General features: G+C 36.9%; 1 protein-coding gene across 1 annotated transcript in view; it reads left to right on the top strand.

Moving 5' to 3' along the window:
* The window catches only part of LOC129940592 (abl interactor 2), a 33,114-nt gene extending 20,285 nt beyond the window's left edge, over window positions 1-12,829 (top strand). Inside the window, exon 7 of the mRNA XM_056048976.1 lies at window positions 11,766-12,829. Within this exon, the coding sequence (XP_055904951.1) occupies window positions 11,766-11,929 (164 nt within the window). The 3' untranslated portion in view covers window positions 11,930-12,829. The remainder of the gene's footprint in view (window positions 1-11,765) is intronic.
* The last annotated feature ends 7,623 nt before the right edge of the window (window positions 12,830-20,452 follow it).

Here is a 20,452-nt window from a genome sequence, read left to right as displayed (position 1 = left end):
ATAGGAGGGAAGACGCTTGTTTTTCAGCTTTTGTATTCCATTTAGCCAACTGTCGTTCTGCTGCATCAACTTCAACTTCAAAACAAAAATAATACAATTGATAAAATTTTAATTTAACAAAACTAATTACAGTTTTGCGAGCAGCTATTTGTCCGTTAGCAAATTTCTAAACGAGAAATACCGTCCTTTTCTTTCATAGCTTTCTGTTTGTTTTGCTTACAGAATGCTGAATGAAAGCTTCCAACAACGTCGATTTCTTTCCACTTACATTTTTAAACATACCCCTGTTGTTTATAACATATAAGGGGAGCAAGCAATCTCTTAAGAACCCTAAAATTCTCATTCATGATGTCTTGTGTTGGCTCATCCTTTTAAGATCTACCATTTTCTTTCATAAGTACATTGTTTAGTAATTCAAATCAAAAAATTTAAACAAGGAAATAAATAAACAAATTTTATTGACGATTAAAACATAAAATCATAGTTCATAAAAAATTATTAAGTGCAAGAGATATAGAGATATACATATATAGATTCATTTCAGTCTAGGAGCTGCTTTCTTGTGTATTCTTCCTTCTGCGATCCGGCTTAGAAGCCCTGGAGGTACGAGTTCCCTGTTGTTTTCGGTTAGAAAAAGTCGGAACTGGTGCTGTTGCATTAAGTGACCCTATTTGGTTTTGCTGTTGATTCCAACGTCGGGCACGCAAATCCACAATATCCTGAATCATAAATCTAACCCTGTTACTTATTTTTGGTCCAGTACCTTGTTTACTTTGCTCAATAATTTGTTGCAATTTAACAAAAATTACATCCAATCGTTGTTTTGTCCACCATTGCTGGTGGCCGTCGGTTTCGAGGTGATGTCCAGATGTAGCCAACAACTTGCACATAAACTCCAACTTATCGTCGCATATTGGGTTAATGAGGTTATCGATGCACATACAAACTATCTGGGCTGTTAGTAAACCCATTTTACATAACTCACTAATAAAACTCACAATTCCCCATGCACGACGTCTAAACTGGTACTCCTCGTCATTAAATTCGATTTTTATATCTTGTATCACTTTGGGATCTGTAGCGGCCATCAATTTGTCTATGATGGGTTTTAGTTTGGCGACTTTTGCCTCGGCTACATTGTTAACATGAATAAAGTACTCCTCCTCTAAGCTATCAATCAACATTACCTTAAACATTGTATTACCTAAGTTCTGCATGGACAATAGGTATTTAATAAATTTGTAGTATATCATGGCGAAGGCCAACTCGCTTGTTGTCTTCTCAACAATCAAAGTCACCACCTTTTTGATTGTTTTAACCGAGTTTATGGGCAAGTAGGCAACACTTTGTGCTAGTTTGTCAAAGTTTGCCGGTGTAAGCTTGTTGAAAATACCACGCATTTTGTTTACAGTATATTCCGGGTCTATGTGTCCAAAATATTTAAGAGTCTGGGGAATCCAGGCTGCGTTATTCTCAGCTATATCGGTCGGCAGATTGTGCTCGGTGTTTATTCCTACAGAACGCGTACCTATGCCAGTATTTGGAGTTGTGTGTGTTGATTGTGTGTTGCTTTCTTCACTAATATCCTCATTTTGTGCTACAGTCAATGTTGATCCGTTTATGGAAGATGCGGACATTTCTGAAACAATAATTGCATATTAAAGTTTTAGTGTCAAACATTTTACAATACCTTCGTTTTGTTGTTCTCGTTTTGCCATCATTTCAGGCAGAAGCTTTAATCGATTGAAGCTCGATGCTAATTGAGACTCAAGTATTAGCGAAGGTGTCAAGTGTGGTATTTCGCTTAAAAGGCTTCGAATATCGCAACAAATTGTCAACTTCTCATTCCTTCCAAGACGAATATTCAAAGTTGTTTGTCCGTCACCATTCGGGCACAGTAACCAATTCATTTTTGGCATTTGGCCGATGCATAGCAATGAATCAATTTGATCTCGACTCACTTTGATATCCCTTCCAGTCATCAGATCCAAAGCCGCTTTTAATTGATGCCATTGAATTACGATTGGATTTCGATTTGTGTGGTCGGCTTCGGCGTCGGCCTCGGTATCGGCGTCAAGTGCTTGGTTGTTTGACAACGAAATCCTTTTGATCACAACTGAATGCCTCTGATTGGTGGGAGTATCAACGTTCACAAATTGTTCGTATCGCATGAATTGCTTGGTGGTGCCAGTCATATCCGTCAAATCAGATTCCAAATGTTGTGGACTTTGGGTTGTAATAAACTTTTGTAACGATAACGATGTTAGTTTTCTTTGGCCACTTGTATCAGATTTTGTTGCCGCAGCCGCCGCTGCTTGTACTTCCCCATTGGACTGAGTCGATTCCAATGCAATTAGTTTATTTTCATCCATGTTCTTGTTTTTATTATTTTTCTTATTTTAGATTCCGAAATCTTATTTCCTATTTCAATTCAAATATTTTATATTGTTTTTGTTTGTATTTATTGGCGTCCAGTCCTAACTAAATACGTCTTCACGAGAATAACGGATCAACAGTTCCTTGCTTTTCCGAAACCAAACTCTCAATCCGAAGCCGAACCCAACTGAATTTTTGGAACTTAAGAAATGAATTGTAGTGTGGTGAAAAGGGCAAAGATGCATTTGGTTGGAAACAAATGGCGTCTTTCTGAACCGGAACTGTCAAACAAAAATAATTATTATTCTTAGCTCACAAGAAAGAGTAAAACATTTTCACATCGAAAATTCAGTAAGCTGTCTATGGTTAAAGGCTCGGTCAAACAAAACGGGGCCCAGTGGGACGGTCAGAACGTGCCGCTGCCCTTCTTGATTTTTTCGGACAAAAAACGCGGTCAGTATTCGGTATTCTATTGACCTATGTAGTTCTAAAGGGCCTTGCACATGAAAGCGAATAACGAATGGACGAACAAACGTGATTTTACACATTTCAAAAAGTCAATTTCAAACAAAATCACATTTAAATTATAAGAAACCAATTGACACTCATTTTAGGATTAATAAAATTTGCATTTTGCTGTCTAAAACAAGACATTTTTGTAAAAACAATTTGGTAGAAACGAATTGCAGTTTGGCGCGCTCAACTTAAACTCAAAATTTTACCACTCTTCTTTTATTTGTTGAAAAGGGTAATTATTAATTGACAACTGAACATCCACAGTTCGCAGTTCGTAGCTCATGTGCATGATGTTTAAAAGTCAGGTTTTGTTTGCTTTTACAATTTATTTAGATAAAATATTCTGAAGAATTCAAAGTTTTCGTGAATGAGGCAATTCTCCTTTTTTCCCTTGTATCAAGGAAGTCGCCTTTGCTATCCGAATGTCAAGAGATTAATTTGATACAATTTTTCTTCAAAGAATTTGAACATTCGGTGGTGACAGCTTGGAAGAAGCTGAGGAAGCTACTTCAAACTTCTCGAATAATTGTGTAACTCTATTTTCAAGACGCACCAATCTACAGCTTCAATTTGAGGGTCGTCGCTTTCCATTCTTAACCGCTGGCGCTGGCTTAAATCTCGGTCTGTCTGAACAACAGCGGATAATTCTATAGAAGACAGGGAACGCGAGGGGCAAAATTGTTTTTCCCGGTTCGTTAACAATAATAAATAGGCTTGCCACGCTTTCTTTTCCCAAAATTGCGGACAAAAACTAAGTATGACAGTCCAGTAGTAATTGGGCTTTAAGTTCCCCAAATAAAGTCCTGGTTCATATTTTTCTTCGAACTAATAAAAATGATAAAAATATAAAATTTTGTATTATGTTTTGAAGTCATGTGCATGTTTTATATTCCGTTGTTTTTTTTTATAATGTAAATATGCCCTTTTTATCGCCTATAAAATCTTCTCTGCCGTAATATGTGAACGTCTAAAACCCATCGTCGACAACTTGATAGGTCAACAGGAAAGTCCACAGTTGATCAAATATTCCCATTACGGCAGAACCTGGAAAAAACCCAAGAACACCAAATCGACATCCACCATCTCTTCATCGATTTCAAGGCCGCATATGACAGCATCTACAGGGACGAGCTGTATAGAGTCATGTCTAGTTTTGGCATCCCCGCAAAACTGGTCCGTTTGTGCAGGATGACCATGGAGAATTCACGCTGCTCCATAAAGGTTGGAAACAACTTAACAGAACCTTTCATTGTCAGAAAAGGTTTTAGACAAGGTGATGCGATGTCATGTGATTTTTTTTTCAACATCGTGCTTGAAAGAATAGTGCAGAGCTCAAACGTCAACACTAAAGGCACTCTATTTCAAAAGTCTGTCCATTACTAGCATATGCTGATGACATTGACATAATGGGAAGAACTCAGCGTGATGTCAGAGGGGTTTTTGTGAGTATTGACGTAGAGGCGGCAAAAATGGGTTTAACGGCTAATGACGGCAAAACAAAGTACATGCAGTCGTCAAGAAAGGACGTACAACACCGACGTCAAGGTCAAAACGTCACTTCGTCTACCTAGCCTCCGCTGTAAATGCAGAATAACTCTTGCTAACCGCTGTTTATTTGGGCTAAGAAAGAAATTGAGTAGTAAAGTCCTTATCATCCTCGTAATGCTTTAAGGTGTAGAAGCATGGACTATGACAAAAGCGGATAAAAGCAACTTGGGTCGGTTCGAGAGAAAAATTCTTTGTGTGATCTACGGTCCCGTATGCATCGAAGGGGAGTGGTGGAGAAAATGGAACGACGAGCTGTAAAGGCTGTTCAGCGACATAGACTTAGCCAGAAGGGTAAGAGTCCAACGATTAAGATGGCTGGGTCACGGGTCATGTAGAGCGCATGGAAACCAATGCTCCGACCCGGAAAGTCTTCGGATCCACACCCACAGGACAGCGCAGTAGAGGAAGACCGCGGTTTAGGTGGCGCGCACAAGTGGAAAGTGACCTCACCCAACTTGGAGCGCGAAACTGGAGACATCAGCTAGGGACCGAGCTAGATGGAGAGCTTTGTTGGGTGAGGCCCTAGTTCACACAGGACTGTAGCGCCACCTTAAGTGAGTAAGTGCTCTTTTGAAGGTATCACATTGTTTGTTGTTTAAATTGAAATTTGGCTACTTTTATTTTTATTTTTCTCGATATTGGTCTACAAATGTTTTAGATTATGAACAGAACATTTTTATTTTATTTAGTTATTTTCTTCATCAGATTAGATAATTGAGCTGTCAAACAAAAAATCAGTGTTTTCAATAATAGCTAGCTAGGATCTCGCTCCATGAGCTCTTCACGTTTGTTTCGTGTGGAATGAAAGAGACAGATGGCAAATTGTAACACTATCGACAGTTCAGTTCTTCAATATTTTTTCATAAATTAATCACATAGCTCTAATCATAGCCTATTCGACGTTCTCAAGCTCTGCTCAGTTCTCTGGTCTTAAGCATTGTACAATATATACAGCTGGAGCTAAAATTTAATTCCAAACTAAAATTTAACAAACCATTTTAGCTGAGTAATACGCATCTTCAGCTAAAATTTCATATTTTTGTTCCATAGTGTGCAATTGTGCATTATTGAGCTTTCAAAATTGTGCTGGCCAATAAATAGCTCGGTGCATTTATTTTGAGCTAAATTTTGACAGATTATTGAACGTGCGTAGTAGCTAAAATAGGGAAAGGTCGGGGTTGAATATCTTCAGATTTTGTTTAACAAATACAATATGATATTGCAAATATAAATGCAAATACATATCATATTATTCGTAAAAAAAACGTATTTTAATAGTGTTTTTTTTTAATAAAAATAATCTCAAAACGGTACATTCGTTAAATCTGATATGGCTATGTTTAACTGAATTGGACACGAAAACTGTGTTTTCATTTCTGAAAGGGTTCTTTCATGAAATAATTGTATTTTGTATGTTTATTTTGTGCAGTGCTTGAACAAAATGGATATTTAGGATTAAATTCTTGAAAATATCTTTTGGAGCAAATGCGCGTTTTGACGCGAAAAAAGAATTTGACGGCAACATCCCTCAATTTGGAACTTGAAGGATATTTCTCACAAGATCAATTGCATTTTCTACAAAAATATTTAAAATATTTCTATTCACAACAAAGCTCAGGAGATGAGTCGATACTTTCTAAGTGAATGGTTTGCTTACAAACATTTTAATTTGTTTAGCTCGGAAGAAAGCATTGAAATTAAAAAGCAATTTCTCATAAAAATCATTCTGTTAAAAAAGTATTTCATCCAATATATATGGAGAAACAATTTTTCCTTCATTATTAATTAATTTGACAGATCAGCAATTTCTGAAAGCATTCGTTCCAAAAACAATTTCTAACAATGACACTCGTACTCTTTTTTGACATAACAACAAGAGTTAACTATAGTAAAAAAGAATAGAGCACTTGCTACTCAACTTGTATTTTGTACACATACGAATGCGAATTTCACCAAAAAAGGTGAATACATTTTTTATGGTTTTAAAGTTGAAGTATGGTGGGTTTGCGAAAATCAGCAATTGCAATTCAAAATGGGGAGCCGATTAAAAAATCTAATTATTGGATTGCGGATGGATGCATAGTTATTTTTTAACATTTTTACTATGGTGCGAATAAAAAAAATTACATGTTTGTTTTGTTTAATTGGCGCGATTAAATTAACAGTAATCGTCTGACAAAGCTCACTGATACCTCACATATGAATATATGATTTAACTCCCAACGAGATGTTGTAGATTACAATGGGGGCATTCACTATGCTAGTGGTTACGTAGTCAAGAGATTCTGATTCGCTAAATGCAACTACAAAAGTAGTTAAAATTTCCCCTCCAACGTAGTGTAAAAATTTCGGCTACAAAGTTAGTTCACACTGGTTTTTAAGTTTCACAATCAGCTGTTCGGTAAGGACGCAAACATTCAAAATGAAATGAATTTTGTCAGTATTTAAATACAAATACATATAAATCAATCATTTATAGTTCTAAAAACAAAAATATTTCGTATTTTATACATTTTTATTTGTCATTAATATACAATTCATGCAATTGGCGTTTTTCTTTTTTAGTTCAGAGCTGAGCACTGAGTAGAGTCTGAGCGAACAGAGTAGAGTAGAGTAGAGTTCTGAGCACAGTATGTTCAGAGCTGATTTAATTATGCAACAACTTGAGCACTAAACTGTCATGTCATGAACGATCAGAGCTCAAAAAGAAACACAATTATTTTGTTGACAGTTCGAGCTCTGCTCTGAACTAAAAAAATAAAACTCCAAATGCATTCACAAAGCTAGTTGAATTTTGACTACGTAGTCGCTGGATTTATAAATGCCTAATAAGCATACAAGATATCTCCTAAGAGATTGCTATTTAACTTTCAAACCTGCAAAATTGATTTGTTCAATATGTCTTTTTGTCTAATTGCTAGCTGTCAAAAAAGGTAAATGACTTTTAATGAAATTCAGCTTTTCATTGCTGAAGCGTTGCGATTTTTAGTTAAGGTGTAGTTTAAACTTGTCAAATGTTAAAAGAGCTTTCCAATAAACAGGCTATTCAAAATAAAACCTCTTATTAAGAAACCTGTAAACTGTCAATTCCTGCCTTAGCCACCTAAAGCTTTTTTCATGGGTACTTGTGAGGAACTTACAAATTCTCCGAGAGTAATTCTTGTCATGCAAAGTTGTTCGGATTCAGCGTAAAAACTAAAGATCACATCCATCCTTGACATTACTCGCATATTTGGAAGCCGTTAGCCACTAGACACTAGTTATTGACGAATTGTTGCGCAGGAAGATTAATTCATTTTATTAAGGAAACTTCACATTGCAATTGGTTTGTATACATTCATATAAGCTATTCAGCGTATTAGTTAAGTTTCTTTCTGTTGTTATTAAAAAAAATTATTCAAAGACGTTTAATTGTTGAATAAACGAGCGAATGAATAAACGAATGCATTCAAATAATTACGAATTTAGTGTTAATTGATTTTTTTTTGCTTATTAATTGGTTAAGCTGCAAAACAAAGGATCACTAAACTATCATTCCTTACAAGAGGCAAAAATAAGTTGCTCATTTCAAAACAAAGCGACTGTTGGTCATAAGTATGTATAAGTATGTACTCGTGTTTGTATATGTAAAAATTGCATATTCGAATCACTTCAATATATAAGCCATGATTTATTTGCCAAAACATCACGCTTAAAACCCTTCTATTTCATTTGTTATAATTTTCATAGTTATTATAACTGACAGATAAATAAGATAGCATTACAAATTGTTTGCAAACAGTTATAAAGGCTTGTTTGTAAAAAAAAGCAATTTTCCTTATGCAAAGGACAAATTGTCGTCAGTACTTATGAAAACCAGGGAAATTTCAACTTTTTACTTAGTAATGTCCAATCTTCTTCGAGCTTATTTGGGGGATTGATACCAAATCAGTGATGTCTCGATACAAAATGTTTATTTTCGAAATAATCGTTTTTATTCATAAAATTCAAATCAGTTTCTTTTCTTATAGTCATATCATTCACGAATAATTGACAGCTGTCAATTTGACACATTTTTTATTTACAAGATTAAATTATTTTTTTAAAGTATTTTATTATTTTTCAATAATGATTTAAAGCATAATTTACAAAATGGGGACATGTTTGATAAACCATGAGAATAAATATAGGGTTTGTTTAATGCTCCAGTTCAAAAAAATATTACTCGCGTTTTCCTAAAAAAAAATTGATTATAAAATCAAATCAATAGTTGAAGATGAGTTCGGAGTAATTTATTGACATTTTTACTATTTCAAAAATGTCAACACTGACATATAATTTCTCCGCAGCTTAAGGCCTGTTCAAACAGAACGCGGTCCATCCTTGGGCGTCTTGAAAATTATATGCTGCTGTTTAAAAACAAAGCTCCCATTGCCAAGAGTAAAAACAATACGACCAAATTGAATTTGCGGATTTTGACAAAGAACGCGACGGTCAAACACAACCTTTTTTAATGTCAAATGCTGCTCACTGTTGATGAAAAATCTGAATTTATAAGGACACTGGAATTTTTTAGATTTGATTGCTGAATTATTTGTTGTGGCAGTAAATTATAAAATCAAAGAAAAAAGTTGATTTGACTTTTAGAATGCCGAAAAATTACTATGTATATTCTGCTTGACGTATCAGCTGACCGTCCCGTCAGACAGCGTTCTGTTTGACCAGGGAGGTCATTCCGTAAAACGATAATCGTTAGACGATAGCGTTTCGACGATAGTCTCACTTCACGTAAGCCGATAATCGTCAAAGTAATATCGTCAAAACCATAGCGTTTGCACGATAGCTAAGTAGGTATCGTCTGCTATTTATTTCAATTGACAACTAAGAAAATTGAAGTAAAAAAGTTTAGGTGTATTTAATTTTTGTTACAAAGAAAATTAAGAGGTGAATTGGATCTTAATTGTTGTTAAATAAATAAAACAATTGTAGTTTTGGAATTGCAAAAGAGGACTTTATAATGATATTATAAACAATAAATTTGCCAGACGGTTGTCGTTCTACATACATAATGTTGTACATAATTCAATATTAAAATTTGTTGTAACTATTGAAACTTTGGGGCGGAGGAACATTGGTATATAGTATATTCGACAGGCAACGATTTTAGTATCGCTCTTGCACAAGGCACTAATCCAAATTAGTTTTGGAAACAAAAAAATATTTTAGAAGCCTAGTTATGTTCCCTGTCGATAAAATGAAGTCTTCACTTCCTTCCCCTGGACAAAATTGGGTTTATTACTGCAGTTGATTTACAAAAATATCAGTAATTGGACAAACATTTTGATATTATTGTTTTATCTTCGGCAGCAATAAATGATGACACAAAAAGTGACAATAAGAATAAACATCACAAAATAGGTGGCATCTTTATTAACAATAAATTTTTTGCAAATTTCCAAATTTCTCAAAGAGAAAAACAAAGTTTAATAATATTTTCAAGCTATTGAACAAGCATTATCTTTCGTTGAGTTCATTTTGACATTTCAGTCATAGTATAATATACCCAACGAACTTATACCGAAAACGATTGAACGAGACGATAGTGATAAAGTTACGTGAAGCAAATTATTGACGATATCGTTAATGATAATCGTTTTGACGATTATCGTTCCGGAAATTACGGAATGACTCCCCAGGTCATTACTCATCGAATACAATTAGCGATGTAGTGCGCCGTTTTGATACCAAAAAATCGTTTGACATTTGATTGAAAGGGATAGATTGATAGAGAAGCTTCATAGTGATTATGTTAGAGCCATTTTGTCGCATTGAGAAAAAATATTAGGTCTCTAATCTTTGTCTCAGATAGCTCATCGAGTTCTTGAAAGAATGCTTTTCCAAAGCATTTCATTCTGGTGTTTGCCAAAGCAGGACATTTGCAGAGGAAATGGATTATGGTTTCACTTTCTCTTTGGTCACTACAGCTACGGCAAAAGGTGTTTTAAGAGATACCCAACTTCTCTGCATGTCCGGTACAAACCTGGGTATGTCTTGCCTTGGCCTGCATAGAAGATCGTTTGTACGGGTTTTGTTATAGGTGGGCCATATCTTTCTAGATATAATGCAGTTGGGTAAATTGCTCCACCTTCGGTTTGATTCAGTTTGGTAGATAGAAAAGATTTTACCCTTCATAGCACCAAGAGGAATGTTAACCATTTCCGTAAGTGAGCTATGAAGGGCCGATCCTTGCCTGGCTAGCTCGTCAGCCCGTTCATTTCCCACGATACCACTATGGCCCGGAACCCAGATCAGGGTGACACCGAGGTTAATATTCAGGTTCGCAAGCTCATCGCGACATTGCTGGACCAATTTAGATGAGGATATTGCCGAGTTAATGGCTTTGACAGCTGCCTGACTGTCTGTAAAGATGACTACATTTCGGTTTTGGTTTGGGTTTTGTTTAAGTATCTTACATGTCTCCCTTATTGCCAGCAGTTGAGCCTGAAAAAAACTAGCAAAGATAGGAACCCTAAAGGATTTGGCTACATTTAGGGACTCAGAAAAGATCCCAGAACCAACTCCGCACTCCATCTTTGAGCCGTCAGTAAAGATGGTTGTGTCGAAACCTATCGACACGATGTCATCCTCCCAATCTTCTCTGGATGGGAAAATAACCTTAAAACCCTTACTAAGGCTCAAAGTAGGAGTGCAATAGTCAGTGTCTACCGAGATAATATCTGAGGGAATCAATTTCGTAGTGTTGCTGTGACCATAAGGTTTTGACAACCAGCTGTTTGATTCCTTCAGCCTAATAGCCCTGTAGGAAACTATGTATTTAATAAAAAAGTCGATTGGTAGAAGATCCAAAATAACGTTTAAAGCGTTCGTTGGGCAAGTACGCATGGCCCCTGTGGTGCCCACGCAAGCTGTTCTCTGAACCTACTTTAGCTTATCAATATTATAGGCTTTCCTAAGAGCAGGCCGAGAATTGTATCCATGTCCAGAAGCCATAGAAGAGGCGAAAGGACCCCACCCTGGGGTGTTCCACTACTCACGTGTTTTGTTGCGATTGTATTGCCTAGAGAGGCTCGAATCTTCCTACCACTGAGCATGGAATTGATGAGAATGGATTATTTCCATAATATAGTTACTGCTTGTAGAATTGCTACTATTACATTTATAGCTCACGAATTGATTTTGAAAAATAACGCTTTATAAAGTTCATACCTGCATTCTTAACGGCTTTGCATTAAGCTCATCTTTTTTTATCATGAAACATTTTCAAATCATTTCAAACTGTAATATTAAAAAAAATAATTCAATAATTAATTTTATTCTCATTACAGTTGTGGCTATTTACGACTACTATGCTGACAAAGATGACGAGTTGAGTTTCCAAGAGAGTTCTGTTCTTTATGTGCTCAAGAAAAACGATGACGGCTGGTGGGAGGGCGTGATGGACGGAGTAACCGGCCTATTTCCAGGAAATTATGTCGAACCTTGCGTTTGAATGCTTCATAACTACACAGCGTTATATGTTTTCCAGTATTCCATATGAATTAAAATAGCATTTAGACAATATCAATTTTATACCTTTAAAAATAAAATTAAAAAAAAAACACAAAAACATAACAAGCTAAAAACAAATTCAAATAAACACATTTTTATAAAAGTAGTCAAGGGAATTCAAAAGCAAAAAGAAATAAACAAATTAGAACTAAAAACCAAGAACTATACAAAAATCCATACAAATTATAACTAAGCAGTAAAATGATATTCAAACCACAAATTAAATAATTAACATACATTTTTCAAAGATGATAAAGTGTTCTTTTTTTTAACAAACAAAGCAAAAGAAAAGAAAAACAATTTTTCAATATATGTAGATGTTGTTTAATTATTATTATTTATAGGGTGAATGAGGCTTTTTAAAACACACAAAGAACATACAATTTTATGTTGTTTCAAAAATACGAATTTCTTCTACAAATGCGCTTTTTATTAATTGTTTGGCAAATTAAAATAAGAAATTTAATTAAACAAATAGGTGAGCTAAATATTTTATTAAGCTTCGTTTAATAAACAACAACAACAAATAAATAAGTAAATAATTAAATAAATATTATAAATATAATATATCTCTCCTTAGTTAGCAAAATACCATTTCGAATAGCTTTTACTTTATTATTTTGCTAATTCCATACTTTAAAGAATAAACAAAATAAAAATACAATTATATGTTTTTACACAAACAATAGACTCGATGAGATTTAAAAATAAAATACAAAAATACACTTTATATTCAAAAAGTTAAGAATTTACAAGTTGCCTCGTAAGGTTTACAATTTTTTAGACAAATACAATAAATAAAATCAGTAAATGCAGAGATAATAACTGCTGGTGTTTGTAATTCTAATGTTTATTTATTTTTTGTATTTCTGGGCACAGTCTTTAAAGGTTAAAGTGGTTTGTTTAATCCAAGATTAACGATTATTAAATAATGACATTTGCTATAAATGGTGAGTTTAATGACAGCATCGTTACTACCCGCATTCAACAAAATGGAAAGCCTACAACAATACTTTAATCTAAAAGACGAACGTTGAAAAGAAACCCCAAATAAAAACAACTTTTGTTTTTGAATCTAATTTAAATATATTTCTATATAATCTTTTTCATCTGCGTTTTGATCTTCGTCAGATTCATAAACTTCATTTTTATCCCTTGTAAAAGTTCTGTTGTCAAACATCGTCTGCAGCTTTGACTTTGTGAAGTTACCGACTTTTTCAAACACTTTGATATCTTTTGGACTGTTTAAATTTCCGAATTTCTCAAAGGAGCTGGTAGTATTGGCAAGTTGGGCCATCAAGATGTCTGTATTTTCGGAGTCGACCGACATTTGCTGCATTTTATTTGAAATCAGGTCCATCAAAGTAGTCTTGGATTCATTGTAATTCATCATCATATCATATAAGGCCGATGTTGTTTTGTCTCCGAATTTCTCAAAGGGGCTGGATGTATTGGCAAGTTGGGCCATCAAGACGTCTGTATTTTCGGAGTCAACTGACATTTGTTGCATTTTATTTGAAATCAGGTCCATCAAGGCAGTCTTGGATTCATTGAACTTCATCATCATGTCATACATAGTAGAGGAAGTCATATCTCCGAATTTGTCAAAGGGGCTGGTTGTATTGGCAAGTTGGGCCATCAAGATGTCTGTATTTTCGGAGTCAACTGACATTTGTTGCATTTTATTTGATATCAGGTCCAACAAAGCAGTCTTGGATTCATTGAACTTCATCATCATGTCATACATAGTAGAGGAGGTCATGTCTCCGAATTTCTCGAAGGGGCTGGTTGTATTGGCAAGTTGGGCCATCAAGATGTCTGTGTTTTCGGAGTCAACTGACATTTGTTGCATTTTATTTGAAATCAGGTCCATCAAGGCAGTCTTGGATTCATTGAACTTCATCATCATGTCATACATAGTAGAGGAAGTCATATCTCCGAATTTGTCAAAGGGGCTGGTTGTATTGGCAAGTTGGGCCATCAAGATGTCTGTATTTTCGGAGTCAACTGACATTTGTTGCATTTTATTTGATATCAGGTCCAACAAAGCAGTCTTGGATTCATTGAACTTCATCATCATGTCATACATAGCCGAGGAGGTCATGTCTCCGAATTTCTCGAAGGGGCTGGTTGTATTGGCAAGTTGGGCCATCAAGATGTCTGTGTTTTCGGAGTCAACTGACATTTGTTGCATTTTATTTGATATCAGGTCCATCAAGGCAGTCTTGGATTCATTGAACTTCATCATCATATCATACATAGCCGAGGTAGTCATGTCTCCGAATTTCTCGAAGGGGCTGGTAGTATTGGCAAGTTGGGCCATCAAGATGTCTTTATTTTCGGATTCGACCGACATTTGCTGCATTTTATTCGAAATAAGATCCATCAAGGCAGTCTTGGATTCATTGAACTTCATCATCATATCATACATAGCCGAGGAAGTCATGTCTCCGAATTTATCGAAGGGGCTGGTAGTATTGGCAAGTTGGGCCATCAAGATGTCTGTATTTTCGGAGTCAACTGACATTTGTTGCATTTTATTCGAAATCAGGTCCAACATGGCAGTCTTGGATTCATTGAACTTCATCATCATGTCATACATAGCCAAGGAAGTCATGTCTCCGAATTTCTCAAATGGACTGGTAGTGTTGGCAAGTTGGGCCATCAAGATGTCTGAGTTTTCGGATTCGACCGACATTTGCTGCATTTTATTCGAAATAAGATCCATCAAGGCAGTCTTGGATTCATTGAACTTCATCATCATGTCATACATAGCCGAGGAAGTCATGTCTCCGAATTTCTCGAAGGGGCTGGTAGTGTTGGCAAGTTGGGCCATCAAGATGTCTTTATTTTCGGATTCGACCGACATTTGCTGCATTTTATTCGAAATAAGATCCATCAAGGCAGTCTTGGATTCATTGAACTTCATCATCATGTCATACATGGCCGAGGAAGTCATGTCTCCGAATTTCTCGAAAGGGCTGGTAGTATTGGCTAGTTGGGCCATCAAGATGTCTGTATTTTCGGAGTCAACTGACATTTGTTGCATTTTATTCGAAATCAGGTCCAATATGGCAGTCTTGGATTCATTGAACTTCATCATCATGTCATACATGGCCGAGGAAGTCATGTCTCCGAATTTCTCGAAGGGGCTGGTAGTATTGGCAAGTTGGGCCATCAAGATGTCTGTATTTTCGGAGTCAACTGACATTTGTTGCATTTTATTTGATATTAGGTCCGTCAAGGCAGTCTTGGATTCATTGAACTTCATCATCATACCATACATGGCCGAGGAAGTCATGTCTCCGAATTTCTCGAAAGGGCTGGTAGTATTGGCAAGTTGGGACATCAAGATGTCTGTATTTTCGGAGTCAACTGACATTTGTTGCATTTTATTTGATATCAGGTCCATCAAGGCAGTCTTGGATTCATTGAACTTCATCATCATGTCATACATAGCCAAGGAAGTCATGTCTCCGAATTTATCAAAGGGACTGGTAGTGTTGGCAAGTTGGGCCATCAAGATGTCTGAGTTTTCGGATTCGACCGACATTTGCTGCATTTTATTCGAAATAAGATCCATCAAGGCAGTCTTGGATTCATTGAACTTCGTCATCATGTCATACAAAGCCGAGGAAGTCATGTCTCCGAATTTCTCAAAGGGGCTGGTAGTATTTGCAAGTTGAGCCATCAAAATGTCTGTATTTTCGGAGTCATCTGACATTTGTTGCATTTTATTCGAAATCAGGTCCATTAAGGCAGTCTTGGATTCATTGAACTTCATCATCATGTCATACATAGCCGAAGAAGTCATGTCTCCAAATTTTTCAAAGGGGCTGGTAGTATTGCCAAGTTGGGCCATCATGATGGTTGCATCATTCTTTTTGCTATCAAAATATTCTGAATTACTTGAAAGTAGATCCATTATTGCTGTCTTTGACTCGTTGATCTTCGTTTTTATACCCCACATAGTCGAACTTGTCATATTACTTAATTTCTCAAAAACTTTAACATCCTTGGTGCTATTGCTCGGAGCAAATCTATTTAAAAGCGATGGATATTCGTTGTTTTTTGTGATTGTTTGTTTTTGAAGAAGTCCAGCAATTTTATTTCCAAAGTTTAAATTCAGCAATCCTTTTACTTTTGTATCCTCATTTTCAACTGCCCTTGGAGATGTGCATTGAATATAACTCCCAAGCAATAAAGCAAGGATTAATTCACACAGAACACGCTGTTTCATTTTTTCGGAACAACCTCTAAAATTAAAATTGTAACTATGCTGAGAAAAACTTTTTCTTTGGCTTTTATACTTTTTAACTTGAAACTAACATTCACAAAACAAGAAGACGGTGCAGTTGAATAAATATTACCAAATGCATAGAAAGATGTTAAGTTCTTTTTTCAAGGTTGCACGTTATTTGATTTAGGGGTAAATGAGCTTATACGTTGTTGGTTAAGAATTATGGAATAGATAACATTATCGAACGTTAACGAATCTTAAATAAGTTCAATGCTAGGTTTTATTGACATCTTCTAATAAAGTATGTAGAAGATTGCGTAATTACCTTGGTGCATGTTCGAAAGTAAATATGTTTTGTTTTTAATTTGAGTATGTACCTGTCCCTGTTTCATTCAAGAACACAAAATGGTGTAACTGAATGAATTCTTAATTTAAAATTCGTTTTAAGAGAATCTAAATTATTGAATTGAAATATTAACTCACAATATATACAAAATTTCTAGTATGCGGTTATTTTTTAATGACTTTTTCGCACATTTTAGGCGGTATCTCTGGAATAGATCTAGTAGTTCTGTTTTAATGCGTCTAGAATTCGGAGATCGTTCGCGTTATCACCGTCGTTTGAGACGCCTCACAGAATAATCCTTACAAAAAACCCGCATAAAACAAATTTTACTTCTTCGAATCGCATGATCTTTCAACACAATAAAGTAATAAAGTTTAAATAATTTGTGACTCGGTGTCCACTTTGTTAGAAGTATCATCATCATCATAAGTCATAATCTTTAATCCCCAAGCCAGCCAGAATGTAGAAACAATATTTTCGACTGGGCCAATAGAGTGCTGTGTGACACGTAGCGCCGCCACAGCCGTCCTGCTGGAACCACGTGTCGTCTAGGTCCATATGGTTCAATTTGGGCCATAAGAAATAAGTTATCATCGTTATGTAGGGCTTGCTGTTGACGGTGACCGAATCACTAACGTAGTTTTCAAAACAGGTACGGACCAATTACGCCGCGCACCGGCCAAACATCCGGTAACTTTTTGAGGATGCATTATCAGCTGGTAAACCTCGTGTGGGTTGATGTTGCCCCATATACCTACGGCAATTTTGATTGTAAATACAGGTATTTATCCAAAAATGTGCCTCGTCACTAAAGATGATTTTTCGACAAAAATTTGGGTCCTCTTCCAAAGAATTCGAAGCCCAGTCAGCGAACAAACGGCGTTGTCTATGGTCATTAAATTTGAGCTTTTGGGTCAGTTGGATCTTGTGCGGGTGTAGGCTTAAGTCCCGACGCAAAATTTGCCAAGTTGAAATCTGACAAAATTTGAGTTAGTGTGCACGGCTTCTACCTGAGCGTCGAACTTGTCGAGTTGTAGAAGCTGAGTAAGGTCAATGATTCTCGGGAATTATTTCCCCAGAAGAGCCCTGAAACTAAAGGTCGCTCGCCGCTCCCCTTCCCAATCCTTACCAACTCCTACATCGGCTTTGTGCTACTATGCTGGCTAATGGCTCCTTATTCCCTGACTGTATAGTGCATCACTGTCTGTCAATACCCTGTCTCCTTCCTGGGACGCTTATGGCTCAATTGCTGTTCGTCTCTCCTTTTCCAATACATATCCCTCCCTTCAACTTCCCAATTGGGCTGGAACTAAGGTGTTATACGACCCGTGCCGATGATCAGCCAGGTTGAGGGCCCAATTTTTAAAAATAACTCAGTCGTTAACGGAGTATCCGGATACCAGGCGACCTCTGGATTAGCTAGCCTTATCTGTGTAAGCGAATCTCTGCACAGATGGACCCCCTTTTTACTTCGCCTGCTAAAGACTCTGTGGCTTCTCTGGCGCGAGATAAGGGCGTGATAAGATACGGCTTCGAGTCAGTCACGCTCCGCGTATATAAAAAAGATGAGGCAGACGCTTCATGCGAGCCTCCACAACCTCCTTCGAAGGCTGTGTCGCAAGACATAGTGAGTCCCATTGCTGCAATCACCTCCCCATCCTTGGAAGTTGTTGATGATCTACCTGGGCCCTCTTCTGTCGCAGTACAGTCTTCTTCCGAAGCTGTGCAGCAAGACGTGATGGGTCCCAGTGCTATCATCACCCTCCCATCCTTGGATGTGGATAAAAATGTGGCGGGCCCCTCTTCTGTCGCAGCACAGTCTTCTCCCAAAAACGTCAAAGGTTTATCCCTAATGGAGACCGATGACTCAATAGACAAAGCTCTTCCCAGTGAGGAAGAAGATGAACTATTAGGTTCCTCTTCGTCTGATCTGGATGAGCTGGATTTAACAGTGGTGGAGGTTGATCTGCCTATTTGTAGCCAAAATGCTGCAAATACTACAGATTAACCTCCAACACTCTAAAACGGCTTCGGCCTCCCTTCTTCTCCGCCTGACAAAAATTGGAGAAGATGTCGTTCTCATCCAAGAACCTTGGATTGTGAAATCCCTGATTCGAGGATTGAGAACTCCTGGCTACTACGTACTATATGTAACAGGAAAAGGTAACCCAAGGTCCTGCATACTAGTAAAATGTAATCTAAATGTATTTTTACTCCCTCATTTCAGTGATAAAGACGTCACCACAGCCAGTATGGTAATAGACAACCATACCTACTGGCTGGTATCAGCATATTTGGGCCACGACCACCAGGGTCCACTGCCTGGTACCATTCTTGAGAAGACGGTCGCTGAATCAACAAGACAGAAAACAAACCTAATTATCGGTTGTGATGCCAATGCGCACCATACTACATGGGGTAGTACCGATATAAATAACATAGGTGAGTCTCTTTTTGATTATATTCTAACAAGTAATCTGGTAGAAAGTAATGTAGGTAGTGAACCAACCTTCGTCACAAAAAATCGACAAGAAGTTTTAGATCTGACTCTTGTCTCGTTAAATCTCTCAAATAAAATATTGAATTGGAGAGTATCAAAGGAGAACTCGGTCTCCGATCATAGATACATCCAATTCTCACTTATTGAAGGGACCCCAAAACCGATCCAATTCCGGAATTATAGGAAAACAGATTGGCCAAAATATAGAGCGACTCTGAAAAATCTGATTAAACCAGAACTTTCGGATCCGCCTTTGTGCGCTCTTGAACTCGATCAAAAGGTCGATGAACTTACAGCAGCCCTCAATAAAGCCATGGAAACTGCCTGCCCCCTCACCACGAGGAAAGAAGAAACCATATTGGTGGGCTGCTGAACTAGATATACTCAGGAGAGGTTGTAGAAGGCTTTTCAATCGAGCGAAAAAGACTAGACATCCCCAAGATTGGGATTCCTATAAAGAATCTCTCAAAAAGTATAAACTAGAATTGAGAATAGCCAAAAGATCCTCATGGAGATCCTTCTGCAACTCAATAGAAGAATCCGCGGAGGCATCAAGGATAAGGAAGATTCTCTCCACAAGTCCAACCATGCCTAGTTGTCTTAAAAACTCAGATGGTACATGTACTAACTCTTGCGAAGAAACGCTAAACCTGCTATTAGACACCCACTTCCCAGATAGCTCCCAATCCGTTAATACAACATACAGTCCTGGGTCGGATATTAACTTAATTTTTCCTCAAGGTCTGGTTACAAAAGAAAAATTGACATGGGCTCTGAATAGTTTCAAACCTTACAAATCTCCAGGTCCAGATCAAATCATACCAGCTGAGCTACAATATACCATTGATATAACTTCGGCCATCATTGAGATGATCTTTAAAAGTTGTATAAATCTGGTCTATATACCTCGGCGCTGGAGAGATGTAAAGGTAGTTTTCATTCCCAAGGCGGGCAAATGCTCGCATGTCAACCCTAAGGACCTAAGACCTATTAGCCTATCATCTTTCATTCTCAAAACTCTGGAACGATTGATCGATATCCATATACGTAACAACATTGAGAAGAGACTATCAATGTCTCAGCATGCTTACTGCAGAGGGAAATCGGTAGAAACAGCCTTGCACACTCTGGTAAGAACTATCGAATACTCCCTAGATAAAAAGGAATACACTATGGTGGCCTTCTTGGATATTGAGGGCGCTTTCAACAACGTTGAAATGCACTCAATGTGCTCACTAGATGGGCTGATAACTGCGGACTTAGTATTAATCCTCAAAAAACAAACCTCGTCCTTTTCACACGGAAATACAAGATCCCAGTAATTGTACCTCCTTCAATAAAAGGTATACCACTAATTTTTACCAATGAAGCCAAATAA

The sequence above is a fragment of the Eupeodes corollae genome, chromosome 1, assembly GCF_945859685.1.
Source record: "Eupeodes corollae chromosome 1, idEupCoro1.1, whole genome shotgun sequence".
NCBI lineage: Eukaryota > Metazoa > Arthropoda > Insecta > Diptera > Syrphidae > Eupeodes > Eupeodes corollae.
Note: the sequence above shows the minus strand (reverse complement) of the source record. Positions and strands in the feature narration are given on the sequence as shown.